The sequence below is a fragment of the Lycorma delicatula genome, chromosome 1 (assembly GCF_047948215.1).
Source record: "Lycorma delicatula isolate Av1 chromosome 1, ASM4794821v1, whole genome shotgun sequence".
NCBI classification, from domain to species: domain Eukaryota; kingdom Metazoa; phylum Arthropoda; class Insecta; order Hemiptera; family Fulgoridae; genus Lycorma; species Lycorma delicatula.
In genome coordinates this window covers 21336896-21356945 of record NC_134455.1, presented here as the reverse complement: position 1 = coordinate 21356945, position 20050 = coordinate 21336896, and the positions used below count along the sequence as shown (strand labels likewise).

At 28.0% G+C, this 20050-nt stretch overlaps 1 protein-coding gene across 1 annotated transcript; it reads left to right on the top strand.

Moving 5' to 3' along the window:
* Window positions 1-2138: 2138 nt before the first annotated feature.
* LOC142330349 (uncharacterized) lies at window positions 2139-17198 on the top strand. Its single transcript, XM_075375607.1, has 2 exons — window positions 2139-2382; window positions 13666-17198. The coding sequence occupies exons 1-2, from the start codon at window positions 2228-2230 to the stop codon at window positions 13961-13963; spliced, it is 453 nt and encodes a 150-aa protein (XP_075231722.1). The 5' UTR covers window positions 2139-2227; the 3' UTR covers window positions 13964-17198.
* The last annotated feature ends 2852 nt before the right edge of the window (window positions 17199-20050 follow it).

Genomic DNA, 20050 nt, shown 5'->3' with positions numbered 1-20050 from the left:
ATATATTTCAAGCTATCTGTGTTTGAATAAATAAAAAATTAACCACATTTAACCACATTTTAAATGAATACACATTATTATTTTTTTAAATATTGGTTTTACAGTTATTATGCACTTAATGGTAAGCAAATCGTATCTATCTTTTTTTTCTTTTTTTTCCTGTTTAGCCTCCGGTAACTACCGTTTAGATAATTCTTCAGAGGATGAATGAGGATGATATGTATGAGTGTAAATGAACTGTAGTCTTGTACATTCTCAGTTCGACCATTACTGAGATGTGTGGTTAATTGAAAAACCCAACCACCAAAGAACACCGGTGGTATCCACGACCTAGTATTCAAATCCATGTAAAAAATAACTGGCTTTACTAGGACTTGAACGGTGTAACTCTCGACTTCCAAATCAGCTGATTTGGGAAGATGCATTTACCACTAGACCAACCCGGTGGGTTAAGTCGTATGTATCTAAAAATAACGTAACGTAATACACAAATTCTGATAACAGTTTTGAATTCATTTTTTTCAAAATTAGTTAAATTCACCACGTACGATTCTAGACACACGAAATTTTTTGTTTTGTTTACTAGAGTTATTAATAGCTTTTCAACAAGATTATTAACTAATTGGAATAAACTAAAGAAATTATATTAATTACTTTTGTAAAAGGAACTTTTTTAAATAATTAAGGTACAATTAATCAAGAACCTCTTCTGTACATTAATAGTAATAGTGATTAATAGTACTGTATTTGAGAGGTTGAAAATTTTAACACCTAATGAAATAATCCCTACGTTAACAGATTAATTCTGCAGAAAAGCGATTTATTATGCTGCAATATTCAATAGTTCACTCTTACTTTTGATATAATGTTATTTTAGTATTCTAGCTCGGTCAACAATCTATGTATGCATTTTAGTGATTATAAATTTCAGTTTATTAACACACTTATGAGTAATCGTTTTTTGAATAAATGTTTAAAGTTGATGGATTGAATAATCTCAATTATTCAAATTTGTTCCACTGACGTTCTCGATTACTGCAGTAGAAAAAAAATAGTTTTACAACGATCAAAAAGACTTTGTGATGTTTAAATATTCTAAAGTTCTTATTCAGTTATAGTCATAAACCAAAAGAATATAAATCTTTTATTGTTTACACAATTTCTAAGAGTTTATGAAATATTAGTAGTTAAAAAAGAATACACAACATACTGTAAAGAATAGTAGGCCTAGTCAGTAATCGTGACTCATCGGCTTGGTCTAGTGGTGAACGCGTCTTCCCAAATCAGCTAATTTGGAAGTCGAGAGTTCCAGCGTTCAAGTCCTAGTAAAGCCAGTTATATTTACACGGATTTGAATACTAGATCGTGGATACCGGTGTTGTTTGGTGGTTGGGTTTCAATTAATCACACATCTCAGGAATGGTCGAACTGAGAATGTACAAGACTACAATTACTATATGTAATTTAATAAGCGCACAAGGAAGGCATGTGGTGTCCACATGATTTTTTAAAATTATATATGCATGTGAAATCAAGCATACATTTTTAATTGTCTTAAAAATTGTGACTCTAGTCATTAATTATTGATTATTTTTGTATACTAAGATTGTTTATGTGTAAGAGAAATAAGAAAATGTTTATTTATTTATTTTGTTCTAATACATCAAACAATAATAAATCAAACTGAAATAAATACTTTTAGAATTTCTAGATCTAAACCTTTCGATCTCCTTATAGTACAGGTATTTTTATCTTTTTATTCAAAAGTCTCCACGTGCATCAATTGAAACTGGATTAAAAATACATAAACTATACTAAATTAAGTTAACAATTTTATTTTTTTAAAATGATTTGTGGTATTAAAAAAACTTTAATGTATATAGTAAATTTTATGGCGTAATGAAGCTTTACTATTTTTATTTGTGAATAAATTAACATATTTAAGTGTTAATGTTCATAATAAATTATTTATTTAAAAGCTGTTTTGTTTGTTTTTTTTTTAACTAAGATAGTTTAATAGCTTCATTCATGATCAACTATTACAATGAAACCGGTTAAGTAAAATAATGATGATTCTATAAACACGTGCATTTAGCCACAGAACTTAGGATCAAGGTCGCGCTGGACGGTAAGGAAAGTGAGCGCTTCCTGAATTCTAAGTTTCCAACAGACATGAAGTAAATAGTATGATTGGTCGAGACAAGGACACGCGCAATACTATAAACAAATGTTGGAACGAATATTTGGTTACAGACTCAAGACGTTTAGTCTTAGATTCCATCGGGTCGTGACCCCAGTCGCTCTGAACAGTAGTGGTAGTTCACAGTGCTGCCGGCGCTGGAAGACCCTTGAAATTCATCTGTTAAAGACTCAGCATTATATGTAAATATAATTGGTACTAATAAAATAATATTTATTAATTAAATTAAATGTAGTTTAATTTTAATTAAAATTTAGAAAAAAAATTATAGATTAGCATACTCTGTAAATTTTCTAACACAATATTTTTAATACGTCTTCATTTATTTGAAAGCCAACATTTATTTCTATGTTTAAGTTATAGTTTACTTATTTTCTTAAAAAAACTAATGTTGTTCATTATTACTACTATTATTATTGTTAAATTTAATTTAATTATACCAAATTCAAATAGGCCTACTCGTATTAACAATAATAAAAAAATTTCCTTGTTATTATACGTTGCATCTTCTTTCTTTATTTTTCTGATTACTACTATTACTGATAGGTGTTAATCATTGCAAATACTATTAAAATAATCTGAAACTTCATCCGTGCTAGATATTCTTGTCTTAAATTTGAGAATTAAAATCCTTATTAATTATATTATGTTATTAATAATGAAATGAAGTGAGCTTTCATTACCCTACGCAAGAAGGGACACAAAATTCCCTCTAGATACTGCAGTCCCCTAAATGCTGCAAAATTAAATGATTATTGTTTGTTATTGTCACCTTAGTTATTTAATTACTTACAAAGTAAAACTTACTGATGTTAATACTTTTTTCGTAATTTTTAAGTGTGACATGCTCTTAGTAGATAAGAAAAAAAAGTATATTGATTACTTCATGAGGCAAGGTATTTTTGTCTTATTTCGTTTTTAACGTTATAACTTATTAGAATAAGCTTTACCTTCGCACGATACAAACAGCATACAAAGGTTATTTTTAAAATTGTTCTACTGCTCCGTAAATTAATTTCCCCGAACAATTCATGCTGCTTGGCCCTTTCTTTCCGCTAAGAGTGGTATGGGTTCATTATAGACGTGTTTGGAGGTGATTCATTAAACAAAAAATTAGGAAAAAATCTTTATAGTTGTCAATATTTAACACCATCTTACATAAAGAAAAATCAAACTTACTTTGCTTTTTTACCGCATTAAATAACAGTTTTAACAACCAAATTGTAATTGAAACAAATACATTTCACCTCTTATTTATTTAAAAGAACAATGATCTGAATATTTTTTTGGATATCTTCTTTTTAATAGCCAAATATTAGTCGTATAATATCTACACAGAAATTACCCATAATACATTAAATAACTAGACAGTTGAAGCCAAATGATACATTTTACTTGATGGTTTGCGTGATAAAACTGTTTTTCCCATAATGATGTTCATTAAACTTACCAATATTCCTGATTCTTTTATATCTATTTTTTATAGCTTTCCTCATAAATTACATAAATATTGTTCGTTGATCTCCTGAGTGCTTTTTTTTTGTTTATTATTTTTGACCGATAATAACCTACCCTGTTTTTAACGCAAAAAGAAATGTTTAGAAAGTTTTGATTTTCTACCACAGGTAAAATATATTTAAGATTATTAGGTAAAATGGATTTTTATGCTATGAAAAACATTTTTTTTTTTTGTAAATTATTAAATATATATTTTGTACTTTAATACTTGTTAGATAAATACGTTCACTTGCATTAAAATATTGCCTTGAAGTAATAAAGTTTCGAACCGAACAATCCATAATAAAGTGTCTCTAAGACTGAAATTATTCGTAGACATCAGGAACTTTCTCACTCTTCACCATACAAAAAATTTTAATTTTCATAAAAGTTCTCCTCTTTTAAGTTTTTGTTGGTTAATTTTTGTTAAATTAATATAACCTGTTTACTAACTTAATTGCCTTAATTCCAGTTCATTTTACAAATTTTTTTCTTTATTACATATATGTATGTCAATCGTATAACTAATATATACATACATACATATATATATGCTACTATAATTTGCATACGTAGATTTTATACATTTCTTTAATTTATATATATTGACTAATTAATGTACATATAAGGTTAAAGGAAACCTAGCAGAAGATACAAGCCACTAGCAAATTACATTGTCATTCTCTTGGATAATAGAAGTTTCATGCCAGACTTCCTAAGGAAAGTGAGGTGATGAAGTGGTTTTCCACTGTCTTCTTTACAGAAATAAAATACTATTGCAAATCAACATGCTGAGCCCACCGAACTGCATGTGTTATTCAGTCCTGTTAATAACTTTTTTACTATGTTCCCTACAGGGCTGGTTGTGTAGTGAACATTATTAATTTCAGAGAAAGCAACTCTGACTGGTATTTCTTACACTTCAATTCACATGTTTCACACTCATAAAAATACTGAGATAAATAGTGAAAAGGCAAGAAATTAATGAAGTCTTAACAATTACTTGTAATATTTTTGTGTAGTTTAACATAATTTTTCTTCATATTTTCTCAACTGTAAGGACCTCAAGTTATTATTTATATTATAATGGCAGATTTTGTTTGGTTTTTCATGAAAAAACTTTCCAATTTTAAGTAATATATATACCTGAACGTAGTTATTTTTTTGTATGCCTTTATATGTAGATGGGAGTTATTTATTTTCCAAGATCGTCGGTTACTTATATTCTGAGATTGTCGTACGTGCACTAACATTTTAAAAGAAGTTTTGATTTAAAAAATGCCATAAATTTTAAAAGGTATTTTGTTGGTGAATTAAACAGGTTCTAAAATTACTGAACAATTAAAACATGTTTGCCTGTCCATAAAATGCTTTTTTTCACACTGCTAAATCTTTCTACCAATTTTCATGAAAAATTTTTTTAAAAATATTTCAGCTTATTTTTGTGTGTGCATGATGGATGGTAAGATAATAAAATGTGTAACTACTAAAATCATTTGTTTTTTATTCAAAGATGAAGGCCTACTTCATTAAAAAAATATATGAACGTAATATTTTTATTAAACAGAGAGTAGTACGTATGAAATTTTTCGTTCTGTAGCATTATACTTGTATATAAAAAGGGTCTCCTCCTTTGCTGTCAAGACTAGTAGAGAACTGTATCCTTTGTTCGATAAATACTGCATATAGCTGTGAAATAACAATTTGGTTGTGTTGTCAGGTCAAAATTCTTTTTTTATAGCCACCGGCATTTCTTTTTAAACTCAATTTTGTTCTGCTAACGTCTTCTATCTATTCTCGGCTGGTGACCAAGAAGGGATGACTTGAAAAGGGTATAAATAAGCCTTTTAAGTATAAATAAGTCTTTTCCCAATAAATCGAATTTTAACTAAACAGACTTGTAGAGACAACAGAAATTGTGCACGTTTTATTTCTTCCTATCTATAGTTTTAGTCTAAAATGTTACTATGTACAAAAGATTTACATAAATAAATTAGCTTAATTTTTCTTAATTCTAGTTTATTATTCTTATGTTGTTATCCAGTTATTTTATTTTAATACTTTTCCTAAATTTTTATTTTAATCAGTCCTCAAAAACTTTACTGTGACAAAAGATTTTACTACGTTTGTCAATAAAATTTATTTATTTTCATGAATGATAATGTTATTTGGAAAACGGGTAAATTACCTCTGAGTTTTTATTAAATATCCATTGAAGTTAAAAAAAAAATGAAAATAAAACTAAAACTGACGAACGCAACAACGACTCGATAAAACATATTTTTGTTATGTAAAACACTCGTTAATAAAAGAAATGACAAAATGCGGTATTTAGAAGAATTAAATTTAAAAATCGTTTGGTCACCGGACGACACGCTTATTTCCATAAGAAATGATTGTACGGTATTTACTTAATGATATGCATGAGAAATATTAAAAATGAATTTAAATAATGCTTGTAAGAGCACTGTTTGATGTGTGTGTGTGTGTGTGTGTGTGTGTGTGTGTGTGTTAGGAGAGAGAAAGGTTAGTTTTACGTTTGATGACAGCAAAATATCTAATCTGTTTACTTACCGCACCTAATTTTTTTTGTATTAGTATAAATAACAAATTGAAAGTTTAATAAATGCAGCATAATTACACTAAGTAATGAATACGTATAGAATTTAATAAATTATTAAATAAGGAATAAATGTAGTATTTTAAACAATATTAAGTTTTTTAAACCCTGGATTTCCTGCACCACGTTCAACTTGCATATTATTCTATAATTTTAATTTTCATTAACCCCTTTTAAATTGAGAATTATTTTGTAGGTATTTTTTTTGTATTCGGTATCTTCAAGTATTAGCTTGACATTAATTTTATGTGCTTATATTTTAAATAATTATTATGGGCTATAATTACATCTATTTTTTTATCTTATGATTAGTTGTGTTTTATGTAATTCTGCTTTGATCAAGTTTTTACCGCACTTTTCCTTGATCCATTGAGGTAAATGCTGGGGCAGTTCCTTTTTTTTTTTTCATGAAGCAGCATACTTACCTATTCCTGATGTGAACTGAGTAATGTACTATTATGTACCGATCAGAATAAAAATTTGATTTATTTATTTACGAAATGAGGGCTAGAACAACGATTTTCTCCATTGCACTTTCTGAAAAATCGATAAATTATTTTTCTTGTTTAACTTATTGTATTTTTTCCTCATACTCATTATTAGATACTCTTTTACGTGGACAAATAATATTTGTAATTCCAGTTTTATTTTTTATTTAAGAATGGGGTCATACATACATAAACATGTTAATTAATTTATCAAATTGCTCAGATGTAACGCATTATCTGCTTTATAAAAAACGTTTAAAATGCAATTCAATTATTTTCCTCAACGTTCATATTTCGACATTCTTTCGTCGAAGTGAAATATGATTCTGTATTGAACAGTTCTTTGAATATAGATTTCGGAAATTAGATATATTTTATTTAATTTCTATTTTTCGCCTACTAAGTAGTGGGGATGAATCTAATTCTAATGTTGGTAAGCGTGTTGACTTTATAACAAAAAAGAGTACATTGATTTATTGTTTTACGTTATCTGACTGGTTTTTTTTATGTTGTGAGACATCTAAAACAGTTTAAGTACAAGTGTCACAGGTTCAATGTTACATTCTTTGTTAATTTGCTGTGTCTATTTTAAGTTTTTAAATGTCACAATTACTCATGAGCTGAATGTTCCCTGAATTTCGATATCTTAGCGTGCTGATGTGCAAAATTCGGCTCAGTAAAGAAAAAATAATAGGAAATATTTTGACTCATCATTTTCTCTCATTTGCCTGATTTTGTACTAAGATTGAATTTTTCAGAAGCGACTTGCATCTAATATCATTCACCTATAACCATTGATGTTGTGGTAGATAAACAAAAAAACAAATGTCTTCTACTTATTATTTCAATTTGAAAGTAGGTCACCATTCATTTTCCAATCAAAAACACTACGTTTTAAAAGTTTTATCTGAAAATATATGATGCGTTTAAGGCAACAAAAAGGAAGGAATTTGAGTTACTTAAACGAGACACGTTCAATTTTCGAAAGCTTTCGTTTGAACTGTCAGTTTAAGAGACACTCCTTCCTCCTTTTTGGTGAATCTCAAGAATGCGTGATCTGAAATCGAAACTTCGTACAGATACGGAGGCAAATAGTTATTGTAGAATTAATTTTCTATACTTATCAAATTTCAGTTTTATCGACAGAGACATGTCGCGAGTAGTACAGTTATTGGTACCAGAACAATCATGATTACCATAAATGTAAATTTCTGAATCACTTCAAACTACATTTAAAATGCTATATGCCTGGATTTATTGTTTGTAATAGTAAAATATAAACACTTTATAAGAGAAATGCATACTCAGAAAACTGTTTTCAATATTACGTTGAAACGTCCTACATGCTTGCAGGTAAGCAGATCTACCCGATCATAATCGACACTTTCGCATAATTTGCGAAATACTTCAGCAATCTTGATTTTTTTAATAACTTACTGCCTCACTCGGGATTGTAGCTCAATTGCAAGTCCGCCGATTTTCTTTCAAAATTAAGATGATCATTTAATTTGGTATAATTTAACTAAAATGATCAAAATTTACCGGCAAAATTCAAATCCAACGAATAAATGTATCTTTATTTCGATTGGTGCCTGGGTTCTGGTTATCGATTTATTGTCTTAATTACTAAAAATAATAGCTTATTGAATTTGGTCTCAAAACACTCTAGACATGTACACCCTACTATTCCAATAAGATTATGCCTTCAACAACTGTGTGTGTTCAAATTAATTTATTAAATTATACTGCGTCTTAAAATCGACTTTGACCTTTAATTCTGGGATTAGAAAGTCATTTTTTGAATTTTGATTATCCTGATATCCTAGATATTTAAAATAGATCATAATTTGGTCATACAACCAATCTATTCGTTTACCTACAGTCTTAAAAGAAAAAAGAATTAATCTCCTAATAAAAAATTTCTGTTGACTTATAATGTGTTAAAATCTACCTTATCGGCATTAAATGCATCTACCTGTATTTTATGATAATCTACGTTCAATCGACACTGAACAATTTTTACCTACTTTGTGTTTTTTTTTTAAGAAACTTGACATACCCATAAACTCCACTGAGGACGAAAGTTTCAGCATCCAATTTTTGGGATGAGCAAGAATGATTGCTAAGGATGCTGAGCCTGTCCAATATTTGAAGGAAAAGCATTAGCCCGATAGAGCTATTATGCATAGTCATAAAAAAATCCCAGCCAGCGTAAGTGCGTCCGGTAAATCCCTTGAATTCCTCAAGATACAAATACATAAATATAATAAGCGTGGAATTTTATGCATAAAGTGTTCATTTTAAACGTTTTGTAGAAATATTGTATTAACAGTTTGATCATCCCACCGAAATCTATCTATAAAAATTCTTACGTAATAAAATGTTTAGATCTCTTTTTTTCCTTTCAATACGCTGTAATGAAGGGGTTTTTATTTCTAAAGTCTAAAAATAAATGCACATTATATTTCTTTGTAGTTGGTAAGAAATCCGAAGTGTTCTAGACGCTGTAAAACGTTTTTAAAGATAAATACAAAATTCATAACCTACGTTCTTTGATGTAGGGGTATAATAAAAAATATTTTTGTTTATTTTGCATACTTCTCGGAATAGATTTTTTAATTCTTAACTTTCGAACAAAACAATATTTTTCCATAGACTCTTCTCGATTTTACTAAATACTCGTATATTTAATGTTAGAATATTAAATATTTTGTCCTTAAAATCGTTACGTCGGTTTCAGAAATAATGCTGAAAAAATTCCTTAATCTATTTATGTAAATACATCCATATCGATATTAATTAACTTGTAAAATCAATTATTCATCTAACTGCGGTGAACTTGTAAAAATAGTTATTCATCTAATTGTTATGAGCATTTTTGCTTAAATGTACAGTTCTAGTAAGTGAACCGAGTAACACATCTACGTCCAAATTAGTTACATAAACAATTAATAGCATGTATTGTATTACTTTTTATTGTTTTTGTATACTTTTTCGCACTTTATAAACTAACAAATAAAAGAATGATGATGATAATAATGACAAGTTTTTCTTATGTAAGTTAACATTATACTTTTTTATACAGCGCAAGGAAGCTTTACTTCTACTGATATAATTTGACATTTTTTATTAACATTTGTTCATGTTAATGACGTATTCTGTTAGTTGGAGTCAGTTAACAGTATGGACCCATATGTTACATAGTAAATTAAACCTCAAACCCAAGTAATAGCAAAGAATTTGGGTTATCAACTTTACGTGCAGGGTTTTTTAAATCAAAAATCGCTTTTTAAGATAAATCCAGAATACAGGACCGTAAACTATTATCAGAGACCATTTTTTTCTTTTTTCACTTCAAGAATGTGTTACATACATTGATGAAAATTAACGTATTTTTTTTCATCTTCCACTGCATGTCGTTGTTCGCTAGTCTTTGTAATCTTGCACTTTTTTAGAATTTGGTTTAAATACATATAGAAAGTTATCTAATGGAATATTTCCACCAAGTCAGTAGAAAGTTATCTAATGATGGAAGAGCGGGAGTTCAGAAAATGAAACATATAATTTACTATTATTTCTTTGAGCACAGTCTGTTGTAATAAATAATTTCAAATATTGTAAAAATGATTACATTCTACATACGAAACCACAGTAATAAGGTACTCATGAGAATATTGTTATTTCATATTAAAGATTATTGTAGTATTTGTTGTATACTTATTTGTAATGTTACGAAAACATTCCAAGTTGTAACAGCTTTGAATAATGAAACCTTGTGCCCGTGTGTCGCAAATAACTAACATACTGGTATTTCCTTCTGTATATTCCAATCTATAGTCCTTTAGTATTGTTTATATCTCTTCCTAGAGCTCATAATACGTGACTTCAAGATATGTAAGCCGATGCGCGTGAACATACATACACATGGATACATAAACACAAGCGCTTTTAAGCATTACGTGGCACTACCTCATACTGCAGTTTGAATAACAATAATTCATCTTCGTAAATAATAGTAATTGATAATCTTTCGCTGAAAATCAAAAAATGATTGAGTTTATTACGAAACTAAGAAAGGAACTTATTACATCTTGCATATAATTTTCTTCAATGTAATAACTTCATAATGATGCGGTTAAAAATTAGTTTATAACATATCAGTCCGGTGAAATTTTTTATTAATATTATTGTATTACGAAGTACGATGTAGTTAAACTAAGACAGAAATTATGTAAATGTAAACGTACAAATCTAATAAGACATAATCCATCACATTTTTACATGTCTATCACGCTGTTGTTGCACCAAAACGAGTTATTAGGAGTTTCATTTGTCTGTAATCACCGGCAATGTCATTCCGCTGCTACGTTTATTAATTCAAAGGTAGACTGATGTAGAACTAGAAAGACTTAATTCATCTAGTAAATTTCAGGTTTACTATATTATTGTATAATGTGTAATAAAATAAAATGATTCAAAACAGCATTCCATGTTTAGATACAAAAGTAAATTTAAATTATCAAGTTGTGTTACGAAGCTAAGATTAATAGAATCATTGTAGATGAAGAAATCGGACACGCATATTTTGAGAATTTAGTAATGTGTTTGTTATAAGTAAACATAATTTCTAAATTAATGTAGAAAAGACTGATGGGTAGCTTATAGAAACGGTTACATTTTTGTAAGTTTATTTATAAGAAGTGCTGTCGAGCGAATTCTTTAATCCTTATTAGTATTGTCTTCTAATACCACCTTATTATTTTTATGTGATCGATTTTTTAATATCCTCGAGCAAAAGACTGTAGCGTTTACTTTTCATAGGCGTATGTACAATAAATAGCCATCCATAATTTACAGTCTTGTTACATGCCTAACTGCCATACATTCTATTATGTGATTGTAAAGCATCTTTCTTTCTTTTTCCTGTTTAGCCTCCGGTAACTACCGCTTAGATAATACTTCAGAGGATGAATGAGGATGATATGTATGAGTGTGAATGAAGTGTAGTCTTGTACATTCTCAGTTCGACCATACCTGAGATGTGTGGTTAATTGAAACCCAACCACCAAAGAACACCGGTATCCACGATCTAGCATTCAAATCCATGTAAAAATAACTGGCTTTACTAGAACTTGAACGCTGGAACTCTCGGCTTCCAAATTTGCTGATTTGGGAAGGATTGTAAAGCATCTGTCGACAAAATATGTAACCTATTTTTACTGCTCCGGCCAACTTCCAGATACACAACATGGTCTTTTTTTGCTAGAGGAAGGACACAGCACCTTGAAGATCTTCGACGATTATGTTGTCCATATGCCGACATTACGATTAACAACCCTTTGAGTGAGGCTGAAATTCAAAGAGGAGTTGAGAGAAGAACTTTCCATTTGGTCAATGAACTTTTTTAAAAAATCTAGGAGAACAAGGAAGTTTTTCACAAAACTCATGGAATCTTGGGTGACAATATTAACATTTTATTGTGAAATGTTGGAAAAACTTTAAAGGTCATTTTAAAATAAACGGCGTGGAATGGTTACAAAGGTCGTTATTTCCATAGCACGGTGTGTGCGAGCCAAATGACACTAAGGCTTTGCTTGACAGATTTTTGACTATCCCCTATTGCACAGGCTTGCCACTAAATGCCTACTATTTTTTCCCTGGAGGTCTGACAACTACCCAATGCTTAAAAATCAATTAAAAGTTTATGAATAAGGAGTTAATAACTGAATGGTGTTCTGAATTCTTAGACACAGATCTGCAGTAACTAATGTCGCAGATCTGTAAGTACTTAAATACGGGTAACGACTATGTAAAATTAAACTAAATCAAGTAGAATGGATATAGACCACCGGGTTGGTCTAGTGGTGAACGCGTCTTCCCAAATCAGCTGATTTGGAAGTCGAGAGTTCCAGCGTTCAAGTCCTAGTAAAGCCAGTTATTTTTACACGGATTTGAATACTAGATCGTGGGTACCGGTGTTCTTTGATGGTTGGGTTTCAATTAACCACACATCTCAGGTATGGTCGAACTGAGAATGTACAAGACTACACTTCATTTACACTCATACATATCATCCTCATTCATCCTCTGAAGAATTATCTAAACGGTAGTTACCGGAGGCTAAACAGGAAAAACAAAGAAAGTAGAATGGATATACAAGATTTTTTATTTATATACATTATAAGATATTTTCTTATACAGTTTTTTTTCCAACCGATCAATCAGAAATTAATTTGGAATAGTTTTCATATTATTTTAATAATAAACCTTGAAGTCTTACTGACAATTGAAAAAAATATTCTATTCTCATAAACTATCTAAAAGGCATCACAGCAATTAATAAAAAAAATTTACTACACTATCTAAATGTGGGTGAAAATATTTAAAATACTTGTATTTTTTAATATTCTAATGAAGGATAATGTATTTAATCAAACAATAGTTAGGGATTCAGTATTGCACTATTTGTGCATGCTGTATAAAGCACAATCTATTTTTTAAAGAATAATATTCAAAGTTGTGCATTCCATTGTTGGTTTCTGATTTTACATTCCTGTTAGCGCTTATCCGTTTAGAGATGTTACATAATGTAGTAACAGAATAGTCTAATTTTAAGTACAGTAATTTGTAAATGACTAAATTATTCTATTCTTTAATGTTAGTTCCTGTTAATTACAATTTATTTCAAAATAATGACTTATTGTCAGATATTTCATAGAAATTAATAATTTTGCATTCACACGCATAGTTTTTAGTAACTTACTAACATTTAGATTTAAATACATTTTTTATATTTAATTTTTTTTTCATTTAATAAAGAACAAATGTAAAAAAATATTTTGTTTTTTTTTGTTTTATAGTTACATAGCACATTGCTCTCAAGACAACATGAATCGTCTGGTGTACTCATCTGCATTTTTGTTAATACTGTTGGTAGTAAGTTGTAATATAGTGGAGTCACAGTCTTACCCTACATGGTTTCAACAGTTGCTGAGCCCATATGAACAGTCGTATTATCCAACATATCCTAACAGACAACGAGGTGCAAGAGCTGGAGGAAAGGAAAGATATAAAAAGGTCTGCTCTGTTGTTAGTGGTGATAATTATGCTTTTCCTGGTAGTATACCATTCCCATCAGCTCCGTTTTGTCCTTATTAATATTAATTTTTAAAAGATTTTTTTTTTGTTTTTCATTATTTTGTGCTTGCCAATAAAAGTTTCTAAACGTTTCACAATAATCTTTGACTTTATTTAGTCATACAGTAGAATATGAAAGATAAGCATATTTTATAAATAGCATGTAGCTACTACTTTTAAAGGTTAGAAACAGAATAATTTCAAATTTTGAAATATAGACTGATTGTTCTAAATTAATGCTGCAATTTATGTTTATAAATATAATAAATTTATTTAATATGTTAAATAATCTTAAGTTATTATGTTAAATAATGTTATTTATATATGTTTATAGTCATAATTATTACCTTATCCCTCGTTATCAAATATAAATACCGGTAATATATTATATATAAATAAGTTACCAACAAATTATCATGCATTTAAAATCATCATCAAAGTATATTAATAGAATAAGTTTAGAATCAAGCTTATATTATGATGTGCTAAAATTATGTGCTTAAACACTAAATAAATAATATAAACATATTTATATATGTGAAATATAGATAATATGTGTATGATGCAGACTACGTTTAATTTTAAATGTTTTTTTTTTCTTTTTGTAACTTAACTTTCTTATTATGAAAGAAAGATTTTCATTTTCCTCATATATCAGAATTTTCAAAAATACATTTATATTTTATTACTTTTCTATAGATCACTAATCTGTACTTGATTAATATAATTAAACTTTTTTATTTTCTACGAAATAGAAGTAAATGGTGCTTGCGCACAGTTTTCTTGTTTACTGAAGTTATGAACACTGTTCTGCTATGTTTATTTACCACTAGTAAGTTACCTCACAATTGAATATGACCATAAGTTTATTTGTAGAATGGCAAAATATCAAGAAGAATGGCTTAAAAAATGGATGTTATATTTTTACAAAGTAATAGTAAGTATAAATAAATGTTAAATTAGTATTAAGACAAAAAAGTTAAATATCCTGTCATTTTTATGTGACAAATGATTATTATCAGTCAACTGAAAGCTTAACCAAATCTTTGAAATAAATTTTAATAAGTTTACTTAAAAATCTTTGTTAAAACATTTTTAAGATAATAATTTCATTGATTCTTTTTATGATACTGATGATAGTACCATTAATTTTTAATAAATAAAACAAAGAATTATTCAGCAGTATTTTTTTATGACTGATTGAGAGAAAAAAATGTTGAGTGATACAGTTAAGTTCTGAAATTAAAAATATCTTCTTAGATATTGTTAATTGTTAATTTGTTAATTTAGATATTTAAAAAGTAACATGTTATGTATAGTAAGTGAATGTAGATATTTATAACTAATTTTTATTATGCTCTTAGTTTAAAAAAAATCATAGTTAGAGCGCATTCTATAGCATTTACTTTTAAATTCAATCTCAGTGAAATTTAACCTGTATATATGATATCCTATAGGCTTTTATAAGAATGAAATTAATTAAAAAATTCAAATAAATATTTAAGCAAAATTTATAAATATGACAAAATGTATTTTAGTTATGTATTTTTACATTTCATAAAATTTATTTTTTATATTTTGATAGGATACATAAAAATCAAACAAATTTAATAAATTCATTTAGAAATAATTTATTAAAAGTATATATTGTTTTTATGATACATATTTGTATGGCAATGAAAAAAAGGATAATGTAATAATTTAATTAATGAAAAGCAGTTTAATTATGTAAATGACAGATTTAACAGATAAAATAAAAATTACATACCTAATAACATAACATTTAAAAAATAAAATCAGTTATTATTTAAGATAAAAATGTTGAAATATTGTTTTAATTATAACTAGTAACTGTTATGATTATTATAAAACCATCATAATAATACTTATTACTTTAAACTATAAATCGGTCAATCATAATTTTTTAAACTGGATTATAAACCATTTGGTTAAGAAAAATTTAGGATAGGTTTTAAAGAAAACAATACTTTTATCCTAAGACCTACGGAATTAATGTTACATCAAATTCTATTATAATCAAATTGTCAAGTTTTATTAAAATCATCATAAATATTGTAATTATCTATTTTAAATGCTATTTATTCAGTAAATTTGTAGTAATAACCTTTGTTAATAATAATAATATTTTTGTTTAAGTCAAATACAGTTATAGAAAACAGAAAGGAAGTGAAAATAATGTTACATTACACCAGCACAAAGATTTCTTTCTTTAACAGTTCACTGGCTATGATTACAACAGTATAATAGTTATTATTCCACAGAGTTAATGCTTTTTGCCTTCTTATTACATGACAAAAAAAAATTTATTCAATGACAATTGTATAATTCAATCTTTGCAGATTGCCTTTTTTATATTATATAAACTTTTTAATGGCTAAAAATTTTTTTTTTTTCATTTCTACCTAATTTTGTTGACATTGGGTAGAAATGAAAAAAATAAATAATTAGTTTTGAATATAGTCGAATAAATCATCTAACTACATTCAGACTTAACAACTGAAGTTTTATTATCATGTTTTTTTTACATTAAGTTTTTCTATTTTTTACTTCAAAGTTAAATTCCTTGAATCACATGCTTATTATTTGTATAAAACTTTGCTAATGTTTCATTTATTTTTTTTTTGTGTGCATGAATAATTCATTTGTTTTACTGCATTGCAATTGTTTAGTTATAATTATTATTAAAATACAGTTAATAGATTAAATTTAATATCTGAAACCTGCAACTTGTTTGTGTCAGGAAGAAATGAGAGCATAAAAATCACTACCAAAACTTCCCCATCTAAACGTAAGAAAATTATGGAGAAGCGAAGCATAAATAATTAAACAAATATTTAGTATAACTCCTAGTCATACTATTAGAGAAATATTGAAAGTTACTGTGATGTTTATTGAGATAATTATTTTTGGTTACTATAAAACATAATTATTATTAAGATAATTAATATTAGTCTGAATAATTTTGCTGTACAACAGTTAATATTCTCATTATGGGTCATTGGAATGAAAAAAATGTTCTACCATTTTATTATTATCTAGCAGACCCAGGAATGCTTTACTATTACTAGATTTCAGTGTCTATATATATATAATAGTTGTTATTCCACAGAGTTAATGCTTTTTGCCTTCTTATTACATGACAAAATAAAACTTATTCAATGGCAATTGTATAATTCAATCTTTGCAAATTGCCTTTTTTATATTACTGTATATAATAAAGTTTTTGATGCCTAAAGATTGTTTTTTTATTCTCATTTCTACCTAATTTTGTTGACATTATATATACCACTATATAATATATATATATATAGATTAGATGAACACAATTGAAAGTATGATAAAACATTAACAAAATAAACATTTCAGAACTTCAAAAAATTTAACCTTTCCTTTTTAAGACCCCATTTCCCTTACCTTCCCACATTCTCTTTCCCTTATTTCCTTTTTCCCTTCCTCTTTCCCCTTTTCCCTTTTCTTTTTTTCCATTCCCTTTATGTTTCCTTTTACCAGTTTTCCCCTTTTTTGTTTTTTACCTTTTCCAATTTTTTCCTCTTTCCCTTTTCCGATTATTCCCTTTTTCTCCGCATGTAAATCAGTCCAATAGTCTTTTAATCTATAGCAGACACACATATCGAAAACATTGAAATGGAATCGTAAAATATTTACGATTGTAAATAGCATGTGTATAGCGTGTGTTGTTTTTACATATAACAGTTAGCACTGTTTTTAAAAAAAGCATGTATTTACCTGTCACAGGTGTGACATCTTAGGTATATAAATAGGGAAATAAGTGGTATACATGCACATATTCGAATGTAATGTTGTGTCAAAATTTCAAAGCAATCGCTGAAGAAATTTTAGAGATTTAAGATTTTGAACAAACAAACATTTACATTTTTATTTATATAGATTATTTATTACAGTAAAACTGTATTTCAGTTTAGCATCCTTTATCTCTAACACAGTATATAAAAATTTATTCATTTCTAAGTTTAAAATTAGAATTGGAGAGAAAATTCTACTTAAGAATTTTATAAAAATAATATTATTCCAAAGTACACTATACAAAATAATATTTAATGTAATATAGTTGAAAATTACTTCTTGTAAAACATTCTAGTCATATATTTTATTCTTGACAAGTTGTACATATTTATCCAATAAAAAGTTACTGTTTCCAGATAACATCTAATACTTACATAGCATACACAAGACATAAATTTGTTTACTTATCCTGCATATTTTATCCATGTAATAATACAGAGTATAATACTTATAAATACTGATAATAAATACTTATAATACTAACACTTATAAAATGTTAAAACAAATATACTGTTAATTATTATTTTGAATTACTTACACTTAATCCATAAATTAGATTTTGTTATTTATTTTGAATGATTCAGTAGGAGTTTTGTGCACAATTACACATATTTATTGTTGTCATAAGGTTTTGTTCATACTGAAATAGTATCTCTTCATTTTATGTAGAGAAGCCATACACTTAGTTTCCCATAAATAGCACACTATTTTTTTTAATTTTTATTTTTGAAACAGCGTTTAGGTCATCCCCTTATATTTGTTTCACTCAAAAAAAGTCATGAGTTATTTTATTTTTTTACGGGCATCGACTACTAAGGTTATTAGCCCTCGTCACATTCTTAAAGGAAATTAGTATCACCATGAGGATCGTCATATGTAAGGGTGTAAAGGGCCCTTACATTTTATTTAAAAAACACAAACTACACAGAAACATTAAAACACCACAAAAACAAAACAACACTTATGGGGTGTAAAGGGTCCCAAAATTAAAATTTGAGATAAAATTCTCAAAGAAGATAAAAGTAAAACTATGAAAACAATACCATACCATTCCATTTATTTTCTTATACCCGTCTCGTTTAGTTGTTAATTTTAGCACCCTCGGGGCGACAAGAACCGCCATGGAGCAGTATATTAGTCGCGCCAGGATGCCGTGGCAGTTGACTACTTATACACAGGCTACAGGCATCCATTGCACTTACCCATAGCCTCGCACCCTCAGTCCACCCTTGAGGGTTCCTTATGCCATCATCGGACACACCCCGACTCACTGCTCTTGAATACAGACGAGCCAGGTTGGCCTAGGCAAGAGGGCTACCTCCCGTCACTATACATGCCACGCTTTGAGACTCCCTATATAAATAAATGAGACTATATAAATATAGTATGTGACTATATTTATATATATGTGTTGAATTGTGTAGTTTGTAGATTCTGAAAACATTCCAAACATTATGAGTAACTTAAAAATAGTGACCTGAAAACAAAAATAATTTAAAGGGTAAAAACTGTAATTATTATGGCATATGTATATAACTTGAATTATACCATTTATTATGTTTTATTAAATATTTTTTTATAGTGTAGCAAAACAAAAAAGCTGACAACACAGATGTAGGACTTTCTTGTCACGCGACTTTTTTTTGATGTACGGCTTACACACACACATAACTTAATTTACAATATTTATAATTTTATGTAAGTACAATATTTTTTGTTTATTAAATTCAATGATTTTAACTAAAGTGCGCGTGCATACTGTATTTCATTCACGTGGGTGTGGCGGTACTAGTGGCCACTTAAATAAATTTTTACGCTTTAAATATTATTCATTTATTTAATTCTACTGCTCACCTGTGATGTCACAACATAGCAGGCAACAACAGCAGTAGTCCAACTGCTAAATAGGATGTGATGTGTAAGGGGGGGATGACTGGGTTAAGACCCTACTTTGATGAGGAAAAAATTTGTGGATCCAACAAGATGCTAGTAGAAAAAACGGCAATGAAAATGACCCAGAACATTTCAAAATTATTACTATTTTTTGGAGTGGAGATGAAATTTAGCAAAACTTTTTACACAAAAAATGTTTTTTTTTTTTTTTTTATAATTGTTCACAAACATCACCCCTTGTACTGCCTTCTACAACTCTTAATAATTAAAACCATTTTTAGGGGTGAGGTAATATTTAGCAAAACATTTTTTTACAGAAGTTATTTACTTTATTAATTTTCACAAAATTAACAAACAAAAAAAAAATAA